This window comes from Suillus subaureus, assembly GCF_016647635.1.
Source record: "Suillus subaureus strain MN1 chromosome Unknown BJ212scaffold_2, whole genome shotgun sequence".
NCBI lineage: Eukaryota > Fungi > Basidiomycota > Agaricomycetes > Boletales > Suillaceae > Suillus > Suillus subaureus.
Window position 1 is genome coordinate 61,806 of NW_024538558.1, and position 16,664 is coordinate 78,469.

At 48.5% G+C, this 16,664-nt stretch overlaps 6 protein-coding genes across 6 annotated transcripts; 2 read left to right on the forward strand and 4 right to left on the reverse strand.

Moving 5' to 3' along the window:
• Window positions 1–55: 55 nt before the first annotated feature.
• Window positions 56–3,460, reverse strand: BJ212DRAFT_1313988 (P-loop containing nucleoside triphosphate hydrolase protein). The gene is made up of 11 exons (XM_041334106.1): window positions 2,698–3,460; window positions 2,619–2,643; window positions 2,109–2,568; window positions 1,933–2,055; window positions 1,746–1,876; window positions 1,435–1,697; window positions 1,297–1,378; window positions 1,071–1,250; window positions 734–1,017; window positions 568–671; window positions 56–515 (listed from the first exon to the last, which is right to left on the reverse strand). Exons 1-11 carry the CDS (start codon window positions 2,961–2,963, stop codon window positions 415–417), a joined length of 2,019 nt encoding a protein of 672 aa, XP_041198688.1. The 5' UTR covers window positions 2,964–3,460; the 3' UTR covers window positions 56–414.
• Window positions 3,461–8,347: 4,887 nt separating this feature from the next.
• BJ212DRAFT_1314004 (uncharacterized protein) lies at window positions 8,348–9,058 on the forward strand. The gene is made up of 3 exons (XM_041334107.1): window positions 8,348–8,720; window positions 8,771–8,826; window positions 8,871–9,058. Exons 1-3 carry the CDS (start codon window positions 8,625–8,627, stop codon window positions 9,040–9,042), a joined length of 324 nt encoding a protein of 107 aa, XP_041198689.1. The 5' UTR covers window positions 8,348–8,624; the 3' UTR covers window positions 9,043–9,058.
• An 89-nt stretch (window positions 9,059–9,147) lies between these two features.
• BJ212DRAFT_1259601 (uncharacterized protein) lies at window positions 9,148–9,516 on the forward strand (the record flags this gene model as incomplete). The annotated part of the gene is made up of 2 exons (XM_041330040.1): window positions 9,148–9,294; window positions 9,340–9,516. 2 exons carry the CDS (start codon window positions 9,148–9,150, stop codon window positions 9,514–9,516), a joined length of 324 nt encoding a protein of 107 aa, XP_041198690.1.
• A 330-nt stretch (window positions 9,517–9,846) lies between these two features.
• BJ212DRAFT_1258817 (P-loop containing nucleoside triphosphate hydrolase protein) lies at window positions 9,847–12,507 on the reverse strand (the record flags this gene model as incomplete). The annotated part of the gene is made up of 11 exons (XM_041329974.1): window positions 9,847–9,952; window positions 10,010–10,109; window positions 10,162–10,265; window positions 10,315–10,589; window positions 10,642–10,821; window positions 10,866–10,947; window positions 11,000–11,259; window positions 11,306–11,427; window positions 11,480–11,608; window positions 11,661–12,102; window positions 12,211–12,507. The coding sequence occupies 11 exons, from the start codon at window positions 12,505–12,507 to the stop codon at window positions 9,847–9,849; spliced, it is 2,097 nt and encodes a 698-aa protein (XP_041198691.1).
• Window positions 12,508–13,242: 735 nt separating this feature from the next.
• Window positions 13,243–13,580, reverse strand: BJ212DRAFT_1314018 (uncharacterized protein). Its single transcript, XM_041334108.1, has one exon. It carries the CDS (start codon window positions 13,573–13,575, stop codon window positions 13,393–13,395), a length of 183 nt encoding a protein of 60 aa, XP_041198692.1. The 5' UTR covers window positions 13,576–13,580; the 3' UTR covers window positions 13,243–13,392.
• On the reverse strand, window positions 13,243–16,487 carry BJ212DRAFT_1314024 (uncharacterized protein). Its single transcript, XM_041334109.1, has 11 exons — window positions 15,794–16,487; window positions 15,716–15,740; window positions 15,222–15,666; window positions 15,052–15,174; window positions 14,869–14,999; window positions 14,566–14,816; window positions 14,434–14,515; window positions 14,208–14,387; window positions 13,878–14,157; window positions 13,560–13,825; window positions 13,243–13,498 (listed from the first exon to the last, which is right to left on the reverse strand). Exons 1-10 carry the CDS (start codon window positions 16,051–16,053, stop codon window positions 13,713–13,715), a joined length of 1,890 nt encoding a protein of 629 aa, XP_041198693.1. The 5' UTR covers window positions 16,054–16,487; the 3' UTR covers window positions 13,243–13,498; window positions 13,560–13,712.
• Between the last annotated feature and the right edge of the window lie 177 nt (window positions 16,488–16,664).

The following is a 16,664-nucleotide window of genomic DNA, read 5'->3' on the forward strand; positions in this document are numbered from 1 at the left end:
TTGCTATTTTTTTCTATGTGATATTTCCTGACTATTGCATAGCCGCAGTGTATGAGTGAGGAATGGTACATAATAGTCCGGCTTATTGTACAATGTGTAGTCTCGGGTCGTTAAATAAAAGCCCTTCGCTTGTAGATCCCCCTCTCAATAATTCGCCGTGCGCGCGTTCTTGCTGGACACATCATCCCGGGTCAATGCGAGTATCAACGCTGAGAGAAAGACTCAAACTCACGAAAGGTTTGCATTTCTGGTCCTGAATCGTTAAATGTAAGGTTTCGCTTGTAGATTCCAATTAGTAGCATAATATCCTCCTTTCTTAATTAGTTCGTCGTGTGTACCCTGTTCCTGAATCGACCGGTCAAGGTACCTATGCCACTGATCAGCACAAGCATTGGTGTTCGAAGAGCCTCAAAATCACAAAATAAGATCCGCGTGTCGGGTGAGATTCCCGAACCGGTGAGTGGAGAATATCATGGTCTTGTTGCCTCTCGACTTTCGCAGATTCTCGAAGAGATCTAATTCCAGGTATGAGACTCTTAAACTTGGTTCAGAAACAGGGAAGCACACCATCTTCGGCTGTAGGGTCTAAGGAAGCGCTCGGCTCGTCGAATAACAGCATGCCAGCGGAAGAGTTTTTATCGGTGACCAAGGAGCGCATGAATGTGCGTGAACTAGTCAAACAATTGGTAAACAGTCAGCGCCAGCACCGAGACATCAAATTATGGTCACGTACACTGCAAGCCGCTGATTTTGCCCACCGCTGAGGCCCGAAACAGTGGAAGTACGGAGACCCCCCATATTACGCACGCTAGAGTAGTCAATGGGCCAATCGTCGGGAATCGCGAGGCCTTCGGGAAGGCCCGCGTAGCGGTCTTTTACGGGGTTATCAATGTAGGTGTTGAATCCGTCTGGGAGCTCCTCAATAAAGTCTCGAGCGCCGCCCATCTTGGCGGCTTCGCGGATCTTGTCATCATCTTGCGCAAAGCCGGGGTTGCCAAGTCCAATGTTCTCGCGTATCTGAGTATGCTTAAGTACATTGGGCTTCTGAGGTGTATGAAGATTAGAGTCACCGAGAGGGGAAAGTGCGTGTAGTCCTGGAAGAGGATGGACATGGCAGCACGGAGGTCGGCAAGTCTAAGGGTTTTGATGTCGCGGTTATCGATCAGAATCGTGCCCTCTGTCGCGTCGTAAATGCGGGAGATGAGTTTCAAAATCGTACTTTTCCCAGAGCCGTTCCCTCCGACAATTACCTACGGTCACGGTTATAAAGAAGATAGTAAGAATGGAGGGACTTACACAAAGCTGACTAGCCTCGATCCTGAACGAAACATTCCGGAGAGCACACCTCTCTTTATCAGGGTACTGAAACGATACATTCCTGAAATACCATATGCCTCAGAAACGCCTACATGACGCGACAAATAGTGGAGTAACCTGAATTCGATAGAAATGCCACTATCAATGAGGGACTGCTGATTCTCGGGGAACGGTTCCGTGCCATCAACCACTTTGTTCTGCACGTTCTTGAACTCATATAGATTGCGAAGGTCAGCAAATATTGGAGCAAGACTGAGCACTCTGTACGGCGAGAGGTGTGCCGAAATAAATGAATTAGATGCATGTTCAATTAGCACAAGTGACGCAAAAGAGAGGGGGACCGTCATTGGCTTTCGCACGGCGCTGAGCATGAAGGCGATCTGGTTCATTTGGTCAGCTTCATCAACTGCTCTGTCAATCTTGCCTACCTGAGGCAGCTCGTGCATCGTTGCACGGAGGATGGACGCGATGCTCAGACGTTTCCTGATAGAATGAGCTTCATACATTTCTCCAAACTCACCCGCATCTTCGCCGAGGCGCTGAGCGGATTCGCAAAATTCTGGCTCGTGATAAGTATATCAGAATGAGGTTGCCCTTGAAGGTAAGTCGACATACGTGAAGTAATATATTCGCCGAGGTTGCCTGCGACAAGCTCCTTGCGGTGCGAAGGGGCATCGCTAAGGACCCTCAGACCTTGCATGCGAATATAGTCTTTATTGGTCGTGGTCGCGGCCCAAACTACATTTATAAATGGCTCAGACGAGTCTACAGAGAGTCGATTGTTGACCTACCCCCCATACCAAAGAAGCCGGGCACCGATGGTCGAGTCCCATACCAGCGCAACATAGATTGCGAGAAGCCAAGAATCACAAGAAGTGGACCATCCTGCTGCTTCCGCACGACTGTAAATAGAACAAAAAGCTGAGAGAACATACTAGTGGCCGTCGCCACGAGGTTCGTCAATCCCTGAATAGCTTCCCATGCAAGGCTTGTGCCTAGAACCCTATGTTGCGCCGCAAAATCAAGCTGCTTCTGGACAGCTGAGTCAGTAAAGGTGGGTAGGTCGAGACGGGCCATCGAATGGAATATGTGTCTAGCGTAAAATTGTTTGATAGACATGTTTACGGGGATCCTGATGCGGCTTTGGATGTGTCGGAGAAGGTGCGACGCGACTGCACATGTAACACGTCCTACTGCCACATGAATGACCACTGCTGTATCAACAGTACGTGTCTCCATCGCAGTCTCCACCTATGATCGAGATAAGTATGAAGTAAAGGTGGAAACAAAGATAGCACTACAAGTCGGAGCAATTGTCCATCATACCTGCACAAATATATTATGAATGCACAAGGAGTCACCTAAAGCTTTATGACACACCACAGGGAAACGGCAGGTATAAGGGAGTCTAAGACTTGCACTACCAAGAATGCAGGAAGAAGCATCCGAACTCGTCTGATGTTGAGTATTTCCTTGAACATGCGCACCACGTAGGGCATATTATCGCGTATCCGAACAAATGTCCCCAGCATTGATGAATCCGGTCTGCGTGGTAACTCTTTTCCACATTGCTCATAGAGGTCCCATATACCGATACGAGTGTGCGTGACAGGGCGGAGGTCTGACTGTCTTGAACTTGTTGCCATTCGTATCTTTTCCGATGTCTGATTCTGGTGGGAGAACAGAAGTAGGTTGGAGAATTATATGTAGTGGTTAAGGAGGAGGGCGCTAGGCGAATCCCGAATACTATACTGCAAAGTCAGAAAGATGAGGCTGTAAATGTCGGGTGGAATGGAAATATAAAAATGGGATGGGAACGCATTCTCATGGATAGACTTTTCTCGATGTCTTTCTTACTTATGCCTAGTAGCGGCAGCACATCGATATCTGTATGCAAGGTGCGTCAACATTTTGCGCCCTCCGCCTGCGTCTCGTTCTGAACTTCTGGTTGGAGAGTCGAGAATGAGTATCGACCTTGCGAACTATATTTTCGTAAGAGTATCGCTATCTGATATAACGACGGAAGATTGGATGTGCTGTGGTATCAATTAGATAAGCCCGGGATGTGAGAAATTGAAAAAAAATAGTGGGTCCTGGGCCGCGGACTGAAACCTGGCAAGAATTGAATATTGAACATGGACTCACACTCAGCTGTGTACTACTTAGTAAGGGTGCCGCCATGAACGGCAGTACACCTCAGCAAACTCATCGACATTTTTAAAAGGTCCGCAATGCTGTCAGGTTGCAGTCTGTGCAGACGCATTTGGTGCATGCACACCGCAACTAACACAGGCTGAACTTCAAGCACATCTCGCAGGGCAAGCTCAGCTACATTTACAGCAAGGAGAGCTCGACTTTCGATGATCAACTGAACGGAGTGCGCGTTAATAATTGTGATTTTGACAGATGGGCCCAGTGCCTGAAGCGATGACATTTGAAGTTAGTGAACCCAGCTGGGCTCAGCGCTGAGCTCAAGAATCGAGCAGCCCACCCAATCGAGCGTTGGAAAACCAAAAATATGCCTCAGCGATAGTGCTGGTCTCCCCGGACCTTGATAGACGATGAGAAGTTTGAGTGAAAATAATAGCTTCATAGCTGTGCGTCTATTGATACAGTTTAGCGCTGCGAAGCAGGATAAAACGTCGAGTGTATTTGTAGCTCAAGATGTCCACAGTGCCTATCATCCATGTTCAACACCATCGAGCTCTACCACAATGGAAGAAGAAACAGCGCAACCCATTACTATAATCGACACACCTGATCGAACGTTTGAAAATACCGATACCGTGCTTGCAGTCGCAGTCTTCCCCGATCAACGACATATGGTGACGGGCTCGGTAGACAGAATACTTCGTCTGTGGAGCTTGGAGAATGGTATTAATGTGTTGAAGAAAATGGAGGGGCATCGCGGCTTGGTGCGGGCAGTAGCGGTATCGCAAGACAGAAATTTGATAGCAAGCGCCGACCACGGAGATATCATCATCTGGGATAGAGATACTGGTGAATCTCTCACCCCTACTAATACACCCATCGAAGCCCACGCCACATACATCCGCTCATTGGACTTTTCGCCGGATGGCAAAACGTTGGCGTCTGGTTCATCGGACCATATGACGAGGCTGTGGAACACAGAGACGTGGCAGCAACGAGGAAAACCAATCAACTGTAGTGCAGAAGTCTACAGCATTCGGTATTCACCATCAGGCGAACTACTTGCCATCGCGACAGCCTCTGACATCCAAATTCGGAATTCGGGGACGGGAGAACGCAAAGTAACCTTCAAGGATCACATGCACAAAGTCTATGTAGGAACTAGCTTGCCACTCACTTGGAAGCCTGATGGCACAGGGCTTCTCTCAGGCGGCTGTAAAGCGGATCCAACCATACGGGAATGGGATCTATCCACACTGGGGCAGCAGGTCGGCGATCCCTGGAAAGGTCATAATCACGACATTAACGCTATTGCCGTGAACTCTGATGGTACGCTGGTCGCCTCCGCGTCTGCAGACCATAATGTTCGCCTCTGGCGGCTCTGGGATCGAAAAACCATCGCTATATTCCGGCACTCTAGCAGCCAGGTGCATTGCGTTACATTCACTGCAGATGGCAAACGTATCCTTAGTGGAGGTGACGACAAGAAGGTCTCAGAATGGTCAATACCCGAGCACGCTTTATGCGATGTTAAGGCACGTATTATTCTTGATTCATATGACTTAATGTGACCTTTTCCATGCAGATCCTCACTATAAACCCATGCATAAAAAGAAACTTGTCTACAGCTGAAGAACTGCTAACAAGAGAGATTGATGCTGATACCAACAATTATAACTCGTACGCCAATCGCTCATTTGTCATGGCGCGAAAACACAACTGGAGCCGCGCGCTTGATGATGCTTCCAAGGTTAGACTGACTGACCTATGTTGGCCCGCATAACAAAAGCTGATTTTGGTCATAACATAGTCCCTTAGTATTCAACCCTCGCTGACAGGCTATATCTCCAAGGGCATTGCCCTCGGCGGGAAAAAGCAGATTTGGGACGCGATCAGAGCATTTGACCTCGCGTCCATGTTCACGAACGGAGATCCGAATGCCAATCATCTCCTTCTCTTGATCAAGGCAGGTTCAATGATTCTTACATATTCCATGCTCCATTGTTGTTTCCAGGCTGTTACACTTTTTAATGCAGATCAACATGAGGATGCAATTCTTCGCGTCCAAGAGCTGGCCAAAGCTTGTCCTAGTGCCGATACTCGTGCGTGTTTGATTGTGGAGGTGAGTATGATGCTTCATCAAGCCAGGCACGTGCGTTGGCACTGATTTTTTGGAACTTCGTACACCAGGCACATCTACATCTTCAGCTCGGAGTCCATGCCTCAAATAATGCATGTCACGACAAGGCTGCTGACCACTTCACTGCTGCTATCAACGCCAGCGGTTCCTCAACTAAATTCGCCATTTATTCCAAATATGATGACTTTGTCATGGTGCGTTGGTATGACACAACCGAAAATACTTCAATCACATACTTTGTACAGCTCTTCGGGTGGGACCTCCAGTCCTTATGGCAGACTGCAAATCAGAAACGGTGCTTTGCACTCCTTCAAGCAAATAAACTTGAACAAGCCCTCAAAGCACACAAATACATGATCGATGAGAGTGATGAGAGCACGAAGGCCAGCTGCCTTGATTGGTCCACTAGTAAGTTTTCTGTATCGTCAATCAGGCTACAATCCTCACCCCCATTTCACGCAGCTTTCAAGCGTCAGTGCAGTGAGCGCTATGCTGATGGCGGAGATGCAGCGTTCAGAGCGAGGGATTACGACAAAGCTATTTACCTATATTCGGCGGCAACCAACCTGGCCGCCGTAAGCGATACCATTTTTGCAAAGCGGAGTGAGGCAAGGTTGGAAAAAATGCAATGGGAGGGCGCGCTTCTCGATGCACAAAAAGTGCGACAACATTTGTTGTTTTATAATCAAACACTCATATTTGTGATACATAGGTAATCGAACTCAACCCTTCGTCATATACCGGATATGAGTTGAAGCACGCAGCGCTTCTCGGCTCACAACACTTTAGTGAAGCCATTGACGCCTTCCAAACCATGCTCTCCAAGTTGAGCACCGCTTCCAGACTGGAAATACGAAGTAAGTCCCAAACAACTCACCTGTCAACAAGCCTGACTCTTTCCCCAGAGTCGCGCCAAAATTATCTTGGTCGATCAGAAGCCGAAGAATTCATTCGAAAGGTTATTGACGCTCAATTCGAAAACGCGCCGCTCCGTCTAATCAACACCACCACTGGGTTCCTATGTGATCGAGATGCGCAGAGAAACGCCTTCATAACGACCCCGGAGTACAATGAGCTCTTGTTAACCACGATGAAGCATGCAGAAGCTCGAACAGAGCGCATCAAAGAAGTGGTAGAGCAGTACTTCCGTTATGTCACGCTATCGCATAGGTGGGAAGAGAAAGAGAAGACGCTGGACAAGATCCAGGACAAGGCTGTATACAGTTTTGATCCAGTTGGAACTGTTGTGAAGCTTCAGAAGTTCTGCGAAGTCGTTCGTGATGCGGGGTATCACTGGGCGTGGATGGACACATGCTGCATCGACAAGCATAGCAATGCGGAACTTCAAGAGTCACTCAATTCCATGTTTGTCTGGTATTTCCACTCAGCGCTTACGATCGTCTACCTGTCGGATGTTCGCGAGCCTGGCGCACTGGCAATGAGTGATTGGAACAGGCGAGGATGGACGATTCAAGAATTACTGGCTCCCAAAATCATTCTGTTTTATCAGAAGGATTGGACACCATATCTCGACAACCACTCTTCCAACCACAAAACGACCACCGCTATCATACAGGAGTTGAGGAGTGCGACGGGTATTGATCGAGAGTCCCTCATCAACTTCCAACCAAGCATGAGAGACGCCCGAGAGAAACTCAAATGGGCGTCGACGCGTACCACCATCCGGAAGGAAGACATCGCATACTCACTGTTTGGTATCTTCGGCGTCCGCCTACGTGTCGATTATGGAGAGGGGGAGCAAAATGCGCTCGGCCGGCTCTTGCAGGATATCGTGTCCAAGTCAGGTGACATTACTTGTCTGGACTGGGTTGGAAAATCATCGGAGTTCAATAGTTGTCTGCCAGCTGACATCGCCTCGTACGAAGATCCACCATACGAGCCGCCACATCTTTCCGAAGACGAAATTCAGACATCGGTCTCATCGCTGCGAGATGCCGTGGCTGTGGATTCTGCTTCGAAACTTTATACCCTGCTTAGCGAACTGCCCCCTCCTCGTTTTGCGTACTGTCGGCTGCACCTACCCTGCACAGTATTCCGTGTCACAGAAGTCAGACGGAGCCACGCTGAAGACGAATATTCATATGTTACGTATGAAGTCAAGGCAGATGGGCTGCACGATCTCTCGATCAAAACGAAGGAGAAGCTCAGTCAGTTTTCGCTGGAACGACCCATGCAGAAGACGACAATTTTACTTGTTCGTCCGTGGAACCGTCATCTCCTCGGGCTCGGGCTGCCTGCGTTGGCAGACGAAACGCAGAGCCTTGAGGACACATCCGTTCCTCAGTCTGCTTTGCTAGACCTATCTGACGGGTTTCTTGGAGAAAAAGGGACCATTGATCTGGATTCTTACTCACTAGCATTGCGATTGATTGTTCGCCTTGGGCAGCAATTTAATGCGCTGTTGCTATCTCAGCAGCCCAGCGGAGAATATAAGAGGATCGCGTCGGATCGCGATATCATAGCGCACGTGAGAGACATGACTTCTGTTCAGAACATGATGGACGTGAGGACACTAGAGATACTATAGATTCTGAAGGACAGATTATCTGTGCATCCATGAGCCAGTCTATTATATTATGTAGTCAGGCGCGACTAGACTTTAGTCTTCGGCGTGAACTCTTCTCTTCATACCGTGCTTCCATGTTTTTTTATCTTAGCAAAGATTCTTTGCGTTTTGTACAAAATCAGAGTTTTGCCGTCTAGATTTGTATCTACCTCAATTTGTACTCAGACATATCTGCACGTATCTACCTTATTCTTGTCGATTTTCACTGTTCAATAGGCATGAACTCGCACCGTCAACTCGTCCAGTACAGTGACCTAGAACAATCCCAAACCAATGGCGCCAGCAGCTCAGCAGCAGCTTCTCATTCACGTCAATCGCCTCCATCCAAAAAACGCAAGAGGTCAAACCAAAAAGCCAAACGCCCCAGAAAAACTGCTCACTGGGATGAACCAGGAGACAATCAAATGAACTACGGCGACGCCAGTGCCCATGATGAGAGAGGAGAGTCGGGAACTCACACACGAAGAAATATGGAACGACTCTGCGCTCATCGACGCTTGGAACTCTGCCACAGCAGAATATGAGGTACGTCCAGCAAGTGCGTTTACATCTGTCACTATTGACACTCTTGCCAGGTGTTCCACGGGAAAACGCAAGACTGGAAGTCAACCACTGTCAAGAAATCCTCCCTGTGCGTGACCTTATTTATGGAAAATATAATCTAATTGTGTTCAGATGGTATAACATCCCCTGTAATAGTTCGAAGGTGAAGGCCAAGGGCGAGACATTCATGAATGGTCAAGGATCCATCGACTTCAGCACACTAATGAAGAGTCTGCCCGCACCCACTATAAGTCCCGTGACACACGCGAACAGGACCAGGGAACGCGCAATCACCACCCAGTAGTATATCCTCACAAACTCTGTGGCTTCTCCCCTTTCCGCACATCCCTTGTCATCATCACCATCGTCAGCTAGCACGTCAAACGGTCAAAATCCATTCAGCTGGACGATGTCCCGACAAGACGCCGAAAGTCCACCCTCGGCTTCCGAATCGGCATCTAATGTAAAGTTCCCGAAGACGAAAGAGAGTCCGGCGAATATTGAGGTTCTGAAAGCGTGGCGGACAATTACGTCGCATCCTCAGTTTAAGGTCGGTGTCTCATCGTTTGATAGAATGGCTTTTGTTGATTCAAGTTTTTAGGACGCCGATGTCAACCACCTATGTACGGAGTTCACGAAGAAGGCACGATGTGACGGGACAAAGGTCGTTCTAGAGCCAGAGGGTGTACATCATATCTTGGAGACGTTCAAAGCAAAATCGTTGGCTCAGCAGCAACAGCAGCAGCAGCAGCAAACGTCTCCCAGTTCATCGAACTAGCACTCACGGATTCCCATTTGTATTACGCATCGGCTAGATCATCATTTATCCTGCTTTCTCATATTTTGTTCTCGCATTTTGCTATTTTTTTCTATGTGATATTTCCTGACTATTGCATAGCCGCAGTGTATGAGTGAGGAATGGTACATAATAGTCTGGCTTATTGTACAATGTGTAGTCTCGGGTCGTTAAATGGGGGCCCTTCGCTTGTAGATCCCCCTCTCAATAATTCGTCGTGCGCGCGTTCTTGCTAGACACATCATCCCGGGTCAGTGCGAGTATCAGCGCTGAGAGAAAGACTCAAACTCACGAAAGGCCCGTCCCGGCATATTAAAGGAAAGGTTTCGCTTGTAGATTCCAGATACGAGCATACTCTCCCCCTTTTTTCATCAGTTCATCGTGCGTGCCTTGTTCCTGGACGGATTCGTCCATGTACCTGCAAACCATGTAAGCACGAGCATTAACATTCAATATTCAAGAAAGACAAACTCACAAAATGAGATCTGCATGTCGAGTAAGGTTCCCGAACCGGTGAGTGGAGAATATCATGGTTTTATTGCCTCTCAACTTCCGCAGACGCTCGAAGAGATCTGCTCCACCAGTTATAACCATCTCATGTCATCTCGAGGAAACAGGGTAGCGCACCGTGTTCGGCCGTGGGGTCCAGGGAGGCGCTTGGCTCATCGAATAACAGCATCCCAACGGAAGACTCTGTCTCAGTGGCCAACGAGCGCATGAATGTGCGAGAGCTATTCAAAAAGTCAACATCAGCACTGGAGATGTCAGGGGAGCACGTACACTGCAAGCCGCTGCATCTGCCCGCCGCTAAGGCTCAAATCCCGGGGGACATGGATACCCCCAACGCTACGCACAAGAGAGAAGTCAATGGGCTGCCCCGAGGGCGTCCACGGGAAATCTGGGTAGATGTCTCCTGCGGGGCGTCTGACATACGCGTTGAATCCGTCAGGAAGCTCGTCGATGAAATCTTCTGCGCCGCCGAGACGTGCAGCTTCACGAATCTTATCGTCGTCATGTGCCAGAGCGGGGTTGCCAAGTCCGATATTCTCATGTATCTGCCTGTGCATTAGATACGTTGTTTCTGGCGTATGTGAGGATGAGGCTCACGGAGAGGGGAAAATGTGTGTAGTCTTGGAAGAGGATAGACATGGCAGCACGGAGGTCGGCCAATCTGAGAGTTTTGATGTCTCGATTGTCGATGAGGATAGTGCCTTCTGTTGGGTCGTAGATGCGGGAGACAAGTTTTAAGATCGTGCTCTTTCCAGAGCCGTTTGTTCCGACGATGACCTGTAATCACATTTAGAGAACGCCCTAAAAGCGGGATTACTTACACAAAGATGACCAGCTCCGATCTTGAATGATACATTTCGGAGGGCACACCTCTCTGCCCCAGGGTACTGGAACGATACATTCCTGACATACATGGTTCAGAAACGCCTGGATAAAGCAGCGAATATCAATCAACCTAAACTCAACAGAAACACCACTCCTGAGAGACTGCTGATTCTCGGGGAACGATTCTATGCCATCCACCACTTTGTTCTCCACATTCTCAATCTCATATAGCTTGCGTACGTTGGCAAACTGCTTCGCAAGAGAGGACTGCTTAATCGACACCAATTGGGTGGACATAAACGAACGAGAAGTGTCTTCGATTAGTATGAATGACGCCAAGGAGAGTAGGATTGTCTTTGGCTTTTGGACGACCCACAGGGTGAAGATGATCTGGTTGATTGATCAGCTTCATCAATTCCTAGTCAATCCTGAATACCTGGGGCAGCTCGTGCATTAGTCCACGGAATATGGAAACGACACTCAGATGTTTCTTGACAGAATGTATTCCCCGGAAGTCACCCGCATCGTCGCCGACGCGTTGAGCGGATTTGCGAAATTCTAGTCTCCAGTCACATTACATGAGAGTGTCAAGTAAGGTATGTCAACATACGTGCAGTGGTATATTCGCTGAGGTTGCCTGCGACAAGTTCCTTGCGGTGTGAAATGTCATCGACGAGTTGTTCTAGGCCTTGCATCCGCATGTAATCTCGATCAGTAGTGGTCGCAATCCAAACTACATCTCTGGCTCAGACAAATGCTCAAAGCATCGGCTATGCTATACATCGACCTACCCGAGGAGCTTGACATGTTTGGTTCTGTATACCAAAGAATTATAGATCGCAAGCAGCCGAGAATAACGAGAAAGAGGCCATCCTGTTGCTCCTGCAGGACTGTAAACAGAACCAATAGTTGGGAGAGCATCCTAATAAGTGTCATTATGATGCCCGTTGATATCTCGATGGTTTGCCAGGCTACGCTATGGCGCCAACTAGGCATTACGGAGCTGAGCTGCTTCTGGACGGCAGGGTCTCCTATGGTGGGAAAATCAAGGCGAGCCGTAGAATGGAACATGTGCCCAGCATAGAATTGTTTCATAGACCTATCCATGGGAAGGACTACGAGACTTTGGGCGTATTGGAGAAGGCATGCTGCAACTTTGCATGCAAGGTGTCCAACTGCAGCGTGAATGAGGACTGTCGGGTCCATAGTATGGGTCTCTATTGCGGTAGGTACCTAGCTGCGAGATAAGTGGCCAGTGCAGAGGAAAGACAATGGAGCATTACAAGACGTAGCAGCTGTCCAGAGTACCTGCGCAAAGACATTATGAATGTACGTCGTCACCAGCTTTGTGACGTACCATAGAGAAACGGCGGGTATAAGAGAGTCTGAGACTTCCATTACCAAGAATATGGGAAGAAGTATCTGGACTCGTCTGATGCTGAGTACATCCTTTAACATGCGCACTACATAGGGCGTGTTCTGGACCATCTGGGCACATGTTTCTACTATTGATGAGCCCGGTATGCGGAGCAAACTTGAATGTGTTTGGCGTTCCTCATAGAGGTCCCATATACCGATGCGGGAGTGCTTGACACGGCGAGCATCCTGGGGGTCGACTTTTCCTGCGCGTATTGCCATTCGTCTCGTTTCCCTAATAGTAGAAGAACAGAAAAAAGAAGTCAGGGACAAGTTCTAGTATTCGGAACTAGCTAAAAGACAGGCGTCAGGCAAATACCGAAACACGCACTGCAAAGATAAGGCAATGGACATCAAGTGGTATGGGAATGCAACATGACACACGAATCACTGGCAATTTTCTTGTTATCTTTATTCACAACGGCGGCGCACCGATGCCTGAGTTAGGCTGTATAACGGTTTCGCATTCCCAGTACTATGCGTCGACATCCTGTGTCCGGCTTACGTCCTCCTCGGAGCACCTTCGAAACGATCGTTTCCTTTACATAGCTCCACATGCAGCATAAACGAATATACCACCAGCTCGAGTACGAGTCCAGGAAACATCGAGGCACTGATTTCTGCGTCCCCAATTCAAGCCTCAGGCCTCAGGTATCGAGATTCGATTGATTTGTGACAAGTTCGTGGTGTCAATCATTGATCGAGTGGTTCGAATGATGACACTAAGTAGCCAAAGGCACCGGCACGAAAGAGTAGATGAAGGTGGTGTCGAGTGACTGGCAGCCAGATCGAGATTTAAAGACTAGGTTATGCGTTATATTCTCAAATTCAATAGAGACGTTCAAGTTTTGCTTCAAGAACCGGAGCCGTTGTTAGTTATGTAACATTTGCTGAGCTCATCATCAGAAGCGACAAATCAACAAAAGCTCATCGATCGAATTCAAATCGAACAATCAATGATTTATATCATCATCATTTCTGTTGTTTTCTCGCGATCTGCTACTGCTTTCCGTAGTATGTCCAGGCTATACTATTGCATAGCTGTGGTGTATAGATGCTTATAAGTAGTCCGGGTTATCGTACAATGTGTGTCTCGGTATCTGGTAGTTAAGTGAAAGCGTTCGCTTGCAGATTCCACATACGAGCATACTCTCCCCCTTTCGACATCAGTTCATCATGCGTGCCTTGTTCCTGAACAGTTTGGTCCATGTACCTGCAAACCACGTCAGCCTGCGTGAGCATTGCAATTGGAGTCACAGGTGCCTGGGACTCACAAAATGAGATCCGCATGCCGGGTGAGGTTCCCAAACCGGTGAGTGGAGAATATCATGGTCTTATTACCTCTCAACTTCCGGAGGCGCTCGAAGAGATCTATTTCATCAGCATCGGTTATATTGCTCTCAAACCTGGCATCACGAAGGAACAGGTCAGCGCACCGTGTTCGGCCATAGGGTCAAGGGAAGCGCTCGGCTCATCAAATAACAACATGCCAGCGGAAGACTCCGTCTCGGAGGCCAATGAGCGCATAAATGTGCGAGAGCTATTCGACAAGTCAGGACCAGCACTGGAAAGGTCAAGGCATATTCACATACACCGCAAGCCGCTGCCTTTGTCCGCCACTGAGGCCCACATAATCGGGGGGAGGCCCCCGATGCTTTTTACCGCGGAGAAGTCGACGCGCTGCCCAGAGGCCATCATGGTACCTTCAATGAGCTGTGCGTAGTGGTTGTTCACAGGGCGCTCGAGGTAGGAGTTGAATCCATCAAGGAGCTCGTCAACAAACTCCTCTGCGCCGCCGAGACGGGCGGCTTCGCGGATCTTGTCGTTATCATGTGCCAGCGCAGGGTTTCCAAGTCCGACGTTCTCACGTATCTGCGTGCGTTAGGTACACTGCGTCTGGGTTGTGCGAGGATGAGGCTCACTGAGAGGGGGAAGTGCGTGAAGTCTTGGAAAAGGATAGACATGGCAGTGCGGAGGTCAGCGAGTCTAAGGCTTTTGATGTCACGGTTGTCGATAAGAATTATGCCTTCTGTTGGGTCGTAGATGCGGGAAATAAGGTTCAATATTGTACTCTTTCCAGAGCCATTCATCCCAATAATGACCTACAATGACGGTTAGAGCATGCTGCCCAAAAGTTGAGGAACTTACGCAAAGTCGACCCGCTTCAATCTTGAATGATACATTTCGGAGAGCATACCTCTCCGCGCCAGGGTACTGGAACGATACATTCCTGACTTACATGCTTCAGAAATACCTGGATAAATAAAATGAAAAACCAACCTGAACTCGATGGAAATGCCACTCCTGAGAGACTGCCGGTCCTCCGGGAACGGTTCTAGGCCATCTACCACCTTGTTCTTCACATCATCTATCGCATATATAGAGCGTATATCGGCAAGTTTCGCTGCGAGAAGGGTAGGCGTAGAGAAGGGGAGCGGCAAACCAAACGAAATTTGATAGATCAACATGAGTGATACCAAGTAAAGAGGGATAGTCATTTGCTTTTGCACGATGCGCAAGGTGAAGAAAATCTGGTAGATTTGATCAGCTTCATTGACTCCTAGGTTGGTTTATTCAGCACACCGGGGGCAGTGCGTGCATCATTTCTCGGAGGATGGATGCTATGCTCAGACTATCTTTGACAGACCAGGTATGTTCCAACTCTGAAAAATCAACCGCATCATCGCCTATGCGCTCGGCGGATTCGTGAAATCCTGGTCTCAAGATTGTCAAACTCAGACTACCCTGTAAAATGCTTCGACGTACGTGCAGCGACATATTCGCTAAGGTTGCCTGCGACAAGTTCCTTCCGGTGAAAATTGTTCTCGATGAGGCGATACAGACCTAGCATGCGAACATAATCTTCGTTGACCGTGGCCGCAGCCCAAACTATTCGTAGCTCAGGCAAATGCTCGCGATATCAGCAGTTGACTTACCCAAGGATCTGGCCACTGTTTTTGGTGTGCCATACCAGTAAAACATAGATTGCAAAAAACTGAGAACCGCAAAAAGGAGAACATCCTGTTGCTCCCGCAGGACTATTATCAGAACCAAACATTGAGAGAGCAGACGAAGGACTGTCGTTGCGATACTCATCAACATCTCAACGGTCTCAAAAGCTACGCCAGAGACCCAAGTGTAAGATGTGCACCTGAAGTTCTCCGCGATAACCGACTCTTCATAGGTGGGCAAGTCAAGGTAAATTAAGGAGTTGAATATGCGCTCCCTGTGGAATGCTTTGATGGATTTGTACAGGGGGGGTATTATGCAGCGCCGAGCGTGTTGGAGAAAGCTCGTTGCAATTGTGCACGCAAGACGCCCTGTTGCAATATGAACGAGCACTGTCGAGCCTGCAGTACGCGTCTCCATTCCTGTCTCTACCTAAATGCGAGATAAGTGTGTTTGAATATATAAGTAAAGAGGACATTACAAGGCTGAACAGTTGACCGGTGTACCTGCGCAAAGATGTTCAGCTAGGGAGTTGCTAATAAGCTCAGTCATGATATACCATAGGGAAACGGCAGGTATGAGGGAAGCTAAGACTTCTATTAATAGAAATGCGGAAAGCGGCATCCAAGCTCGTCTGATGCTGAGTATGTCCTTCATCGTGCGCGATACATACGGTACACTTTGGACTATCTGGGCATATGTCCACGCTATGGGGGACATATCAGTCTTGCGATCCTCGTAGAGGTCCCATATTCCCATGCGGGTGTGCCTGACATGACGAGCATCTTTGGGGTCAATTTTTCTTGCAGGCGTTGTCATTCTTTTCTTTTTCTCGATGGTGGAGGGGGGCGAAAGGGAAGTCGAGAATGTGTTCTATTTGCATGGGCCAAGACTTGGAGGTGGGCGTTAGGCAAATCCCGAAGTGACTATACACTGCAGCAAAGTCAAAAGGATAAGAAGATGGACATCAGATGACAGGAATCGATGAGGCAGTGGGAATTCGACCTGCATGACCCACATTGGGTGAGCCAAGCGGTGCACCAACAGGCCCATTGATATTTTAGTGTCTCAGGCGTACCGCCTGCGGATTTGCCAAGAGGGTCTATTTTTTTTGCTGATTAGAGGGATTCTATGGGATAGGCCCGGAAATGCACATGCGACAGTTTGACTCAGGCGGGTGGCCCGACGTACATACAAAAGCAATGCGAACTGCGTGTGGCGTTGAACAAGGAGTGGCCCATCAGCAAAACCCTAAATTTAGCATAGTGCTGTATGTTCTTACAGGCGCTTACAGCATGTTACGGCGCCTTACAGCCGCACAGGCACCTAGGTGTCCAATATTTATTTGACTTGAACTTTCTCACTAGGGGTCGGCGTTGCCGACTTTTTACCTTGCGGAGCTCTTTCGCTTAATTTGACTTGCCCACAAT

Coding starts and splice junctions, on each gene's coding strand:
- BJ212DRAFT_1313988 (XM_041334106.1), bottom strand. CDS start 2,963: ATGGCAACAAGTTCAAGACAGTCAGACCTCCGCCCTGTCACGCACACT. Junction 1,698..1,745: donor CGATGCACGAGCTGCCTCAG/GTAGGCAAGATT, acceptor CAAATGAACCAG/ATCGCCTTCATGCTCAGCGC. Junction 1,251..1,296: donor TCGAGGCTAGTCAGCTTTGT/GTAAGTCCCTCC, acceptor CCGTGACCGTAG/GTAATTGTCGGAGGGAACGG.
- BJ212DRAFT_1314004 (XM_041334107.1), top strand. CDS start 8,625: ATGATGAGAGAGGAGAGTCGGGAACTCACACACGAAGAAATATGGAAC. Junction 8,721..8,770: donor CTGCCACAGCAGAATATGAG/GTACGTCCAGCA, acceptor CACTCTTGCCAG/GTGTTCCACGGGAAAACGCA. Junction 8,827..8,870: donor ACTGTCAAGAAATCCTCCCT/GTGCGTGACCTT, acceptor AATTGTGTTCAG/ATGGTATAACATCCCCTGTA.
- BJ212DRAFT_1314018 (XM_041334108.1), bottom strand. CDS start 13,575: ATGCGGATCTCATTTTGTGAGTCCCAGGCACCTGTGACTCCAATTGCA.
- BJ212DRAFT_1314024 (XM_041334109.1), bottom strand. CDS start 16,053: ATGACAACGCCTGCAAGAAAAATTGACCCCAAAGATGCTCGTCATGTC. Junction 15,667..15,715: donor CCGGTCAACTGTTCAGCCTT/GTAATGTCCTCT, acceptor TCTCGCATTTAG/GTAGAGACAGGAATGGAGAC. Junction 15,175..15,221: donor AACAGTGGCCAGATCCTTGG/GTAAGTCAACTG, acceptor AGCTACGAATAG/TTTGGGCTGCGGCCACGGTC.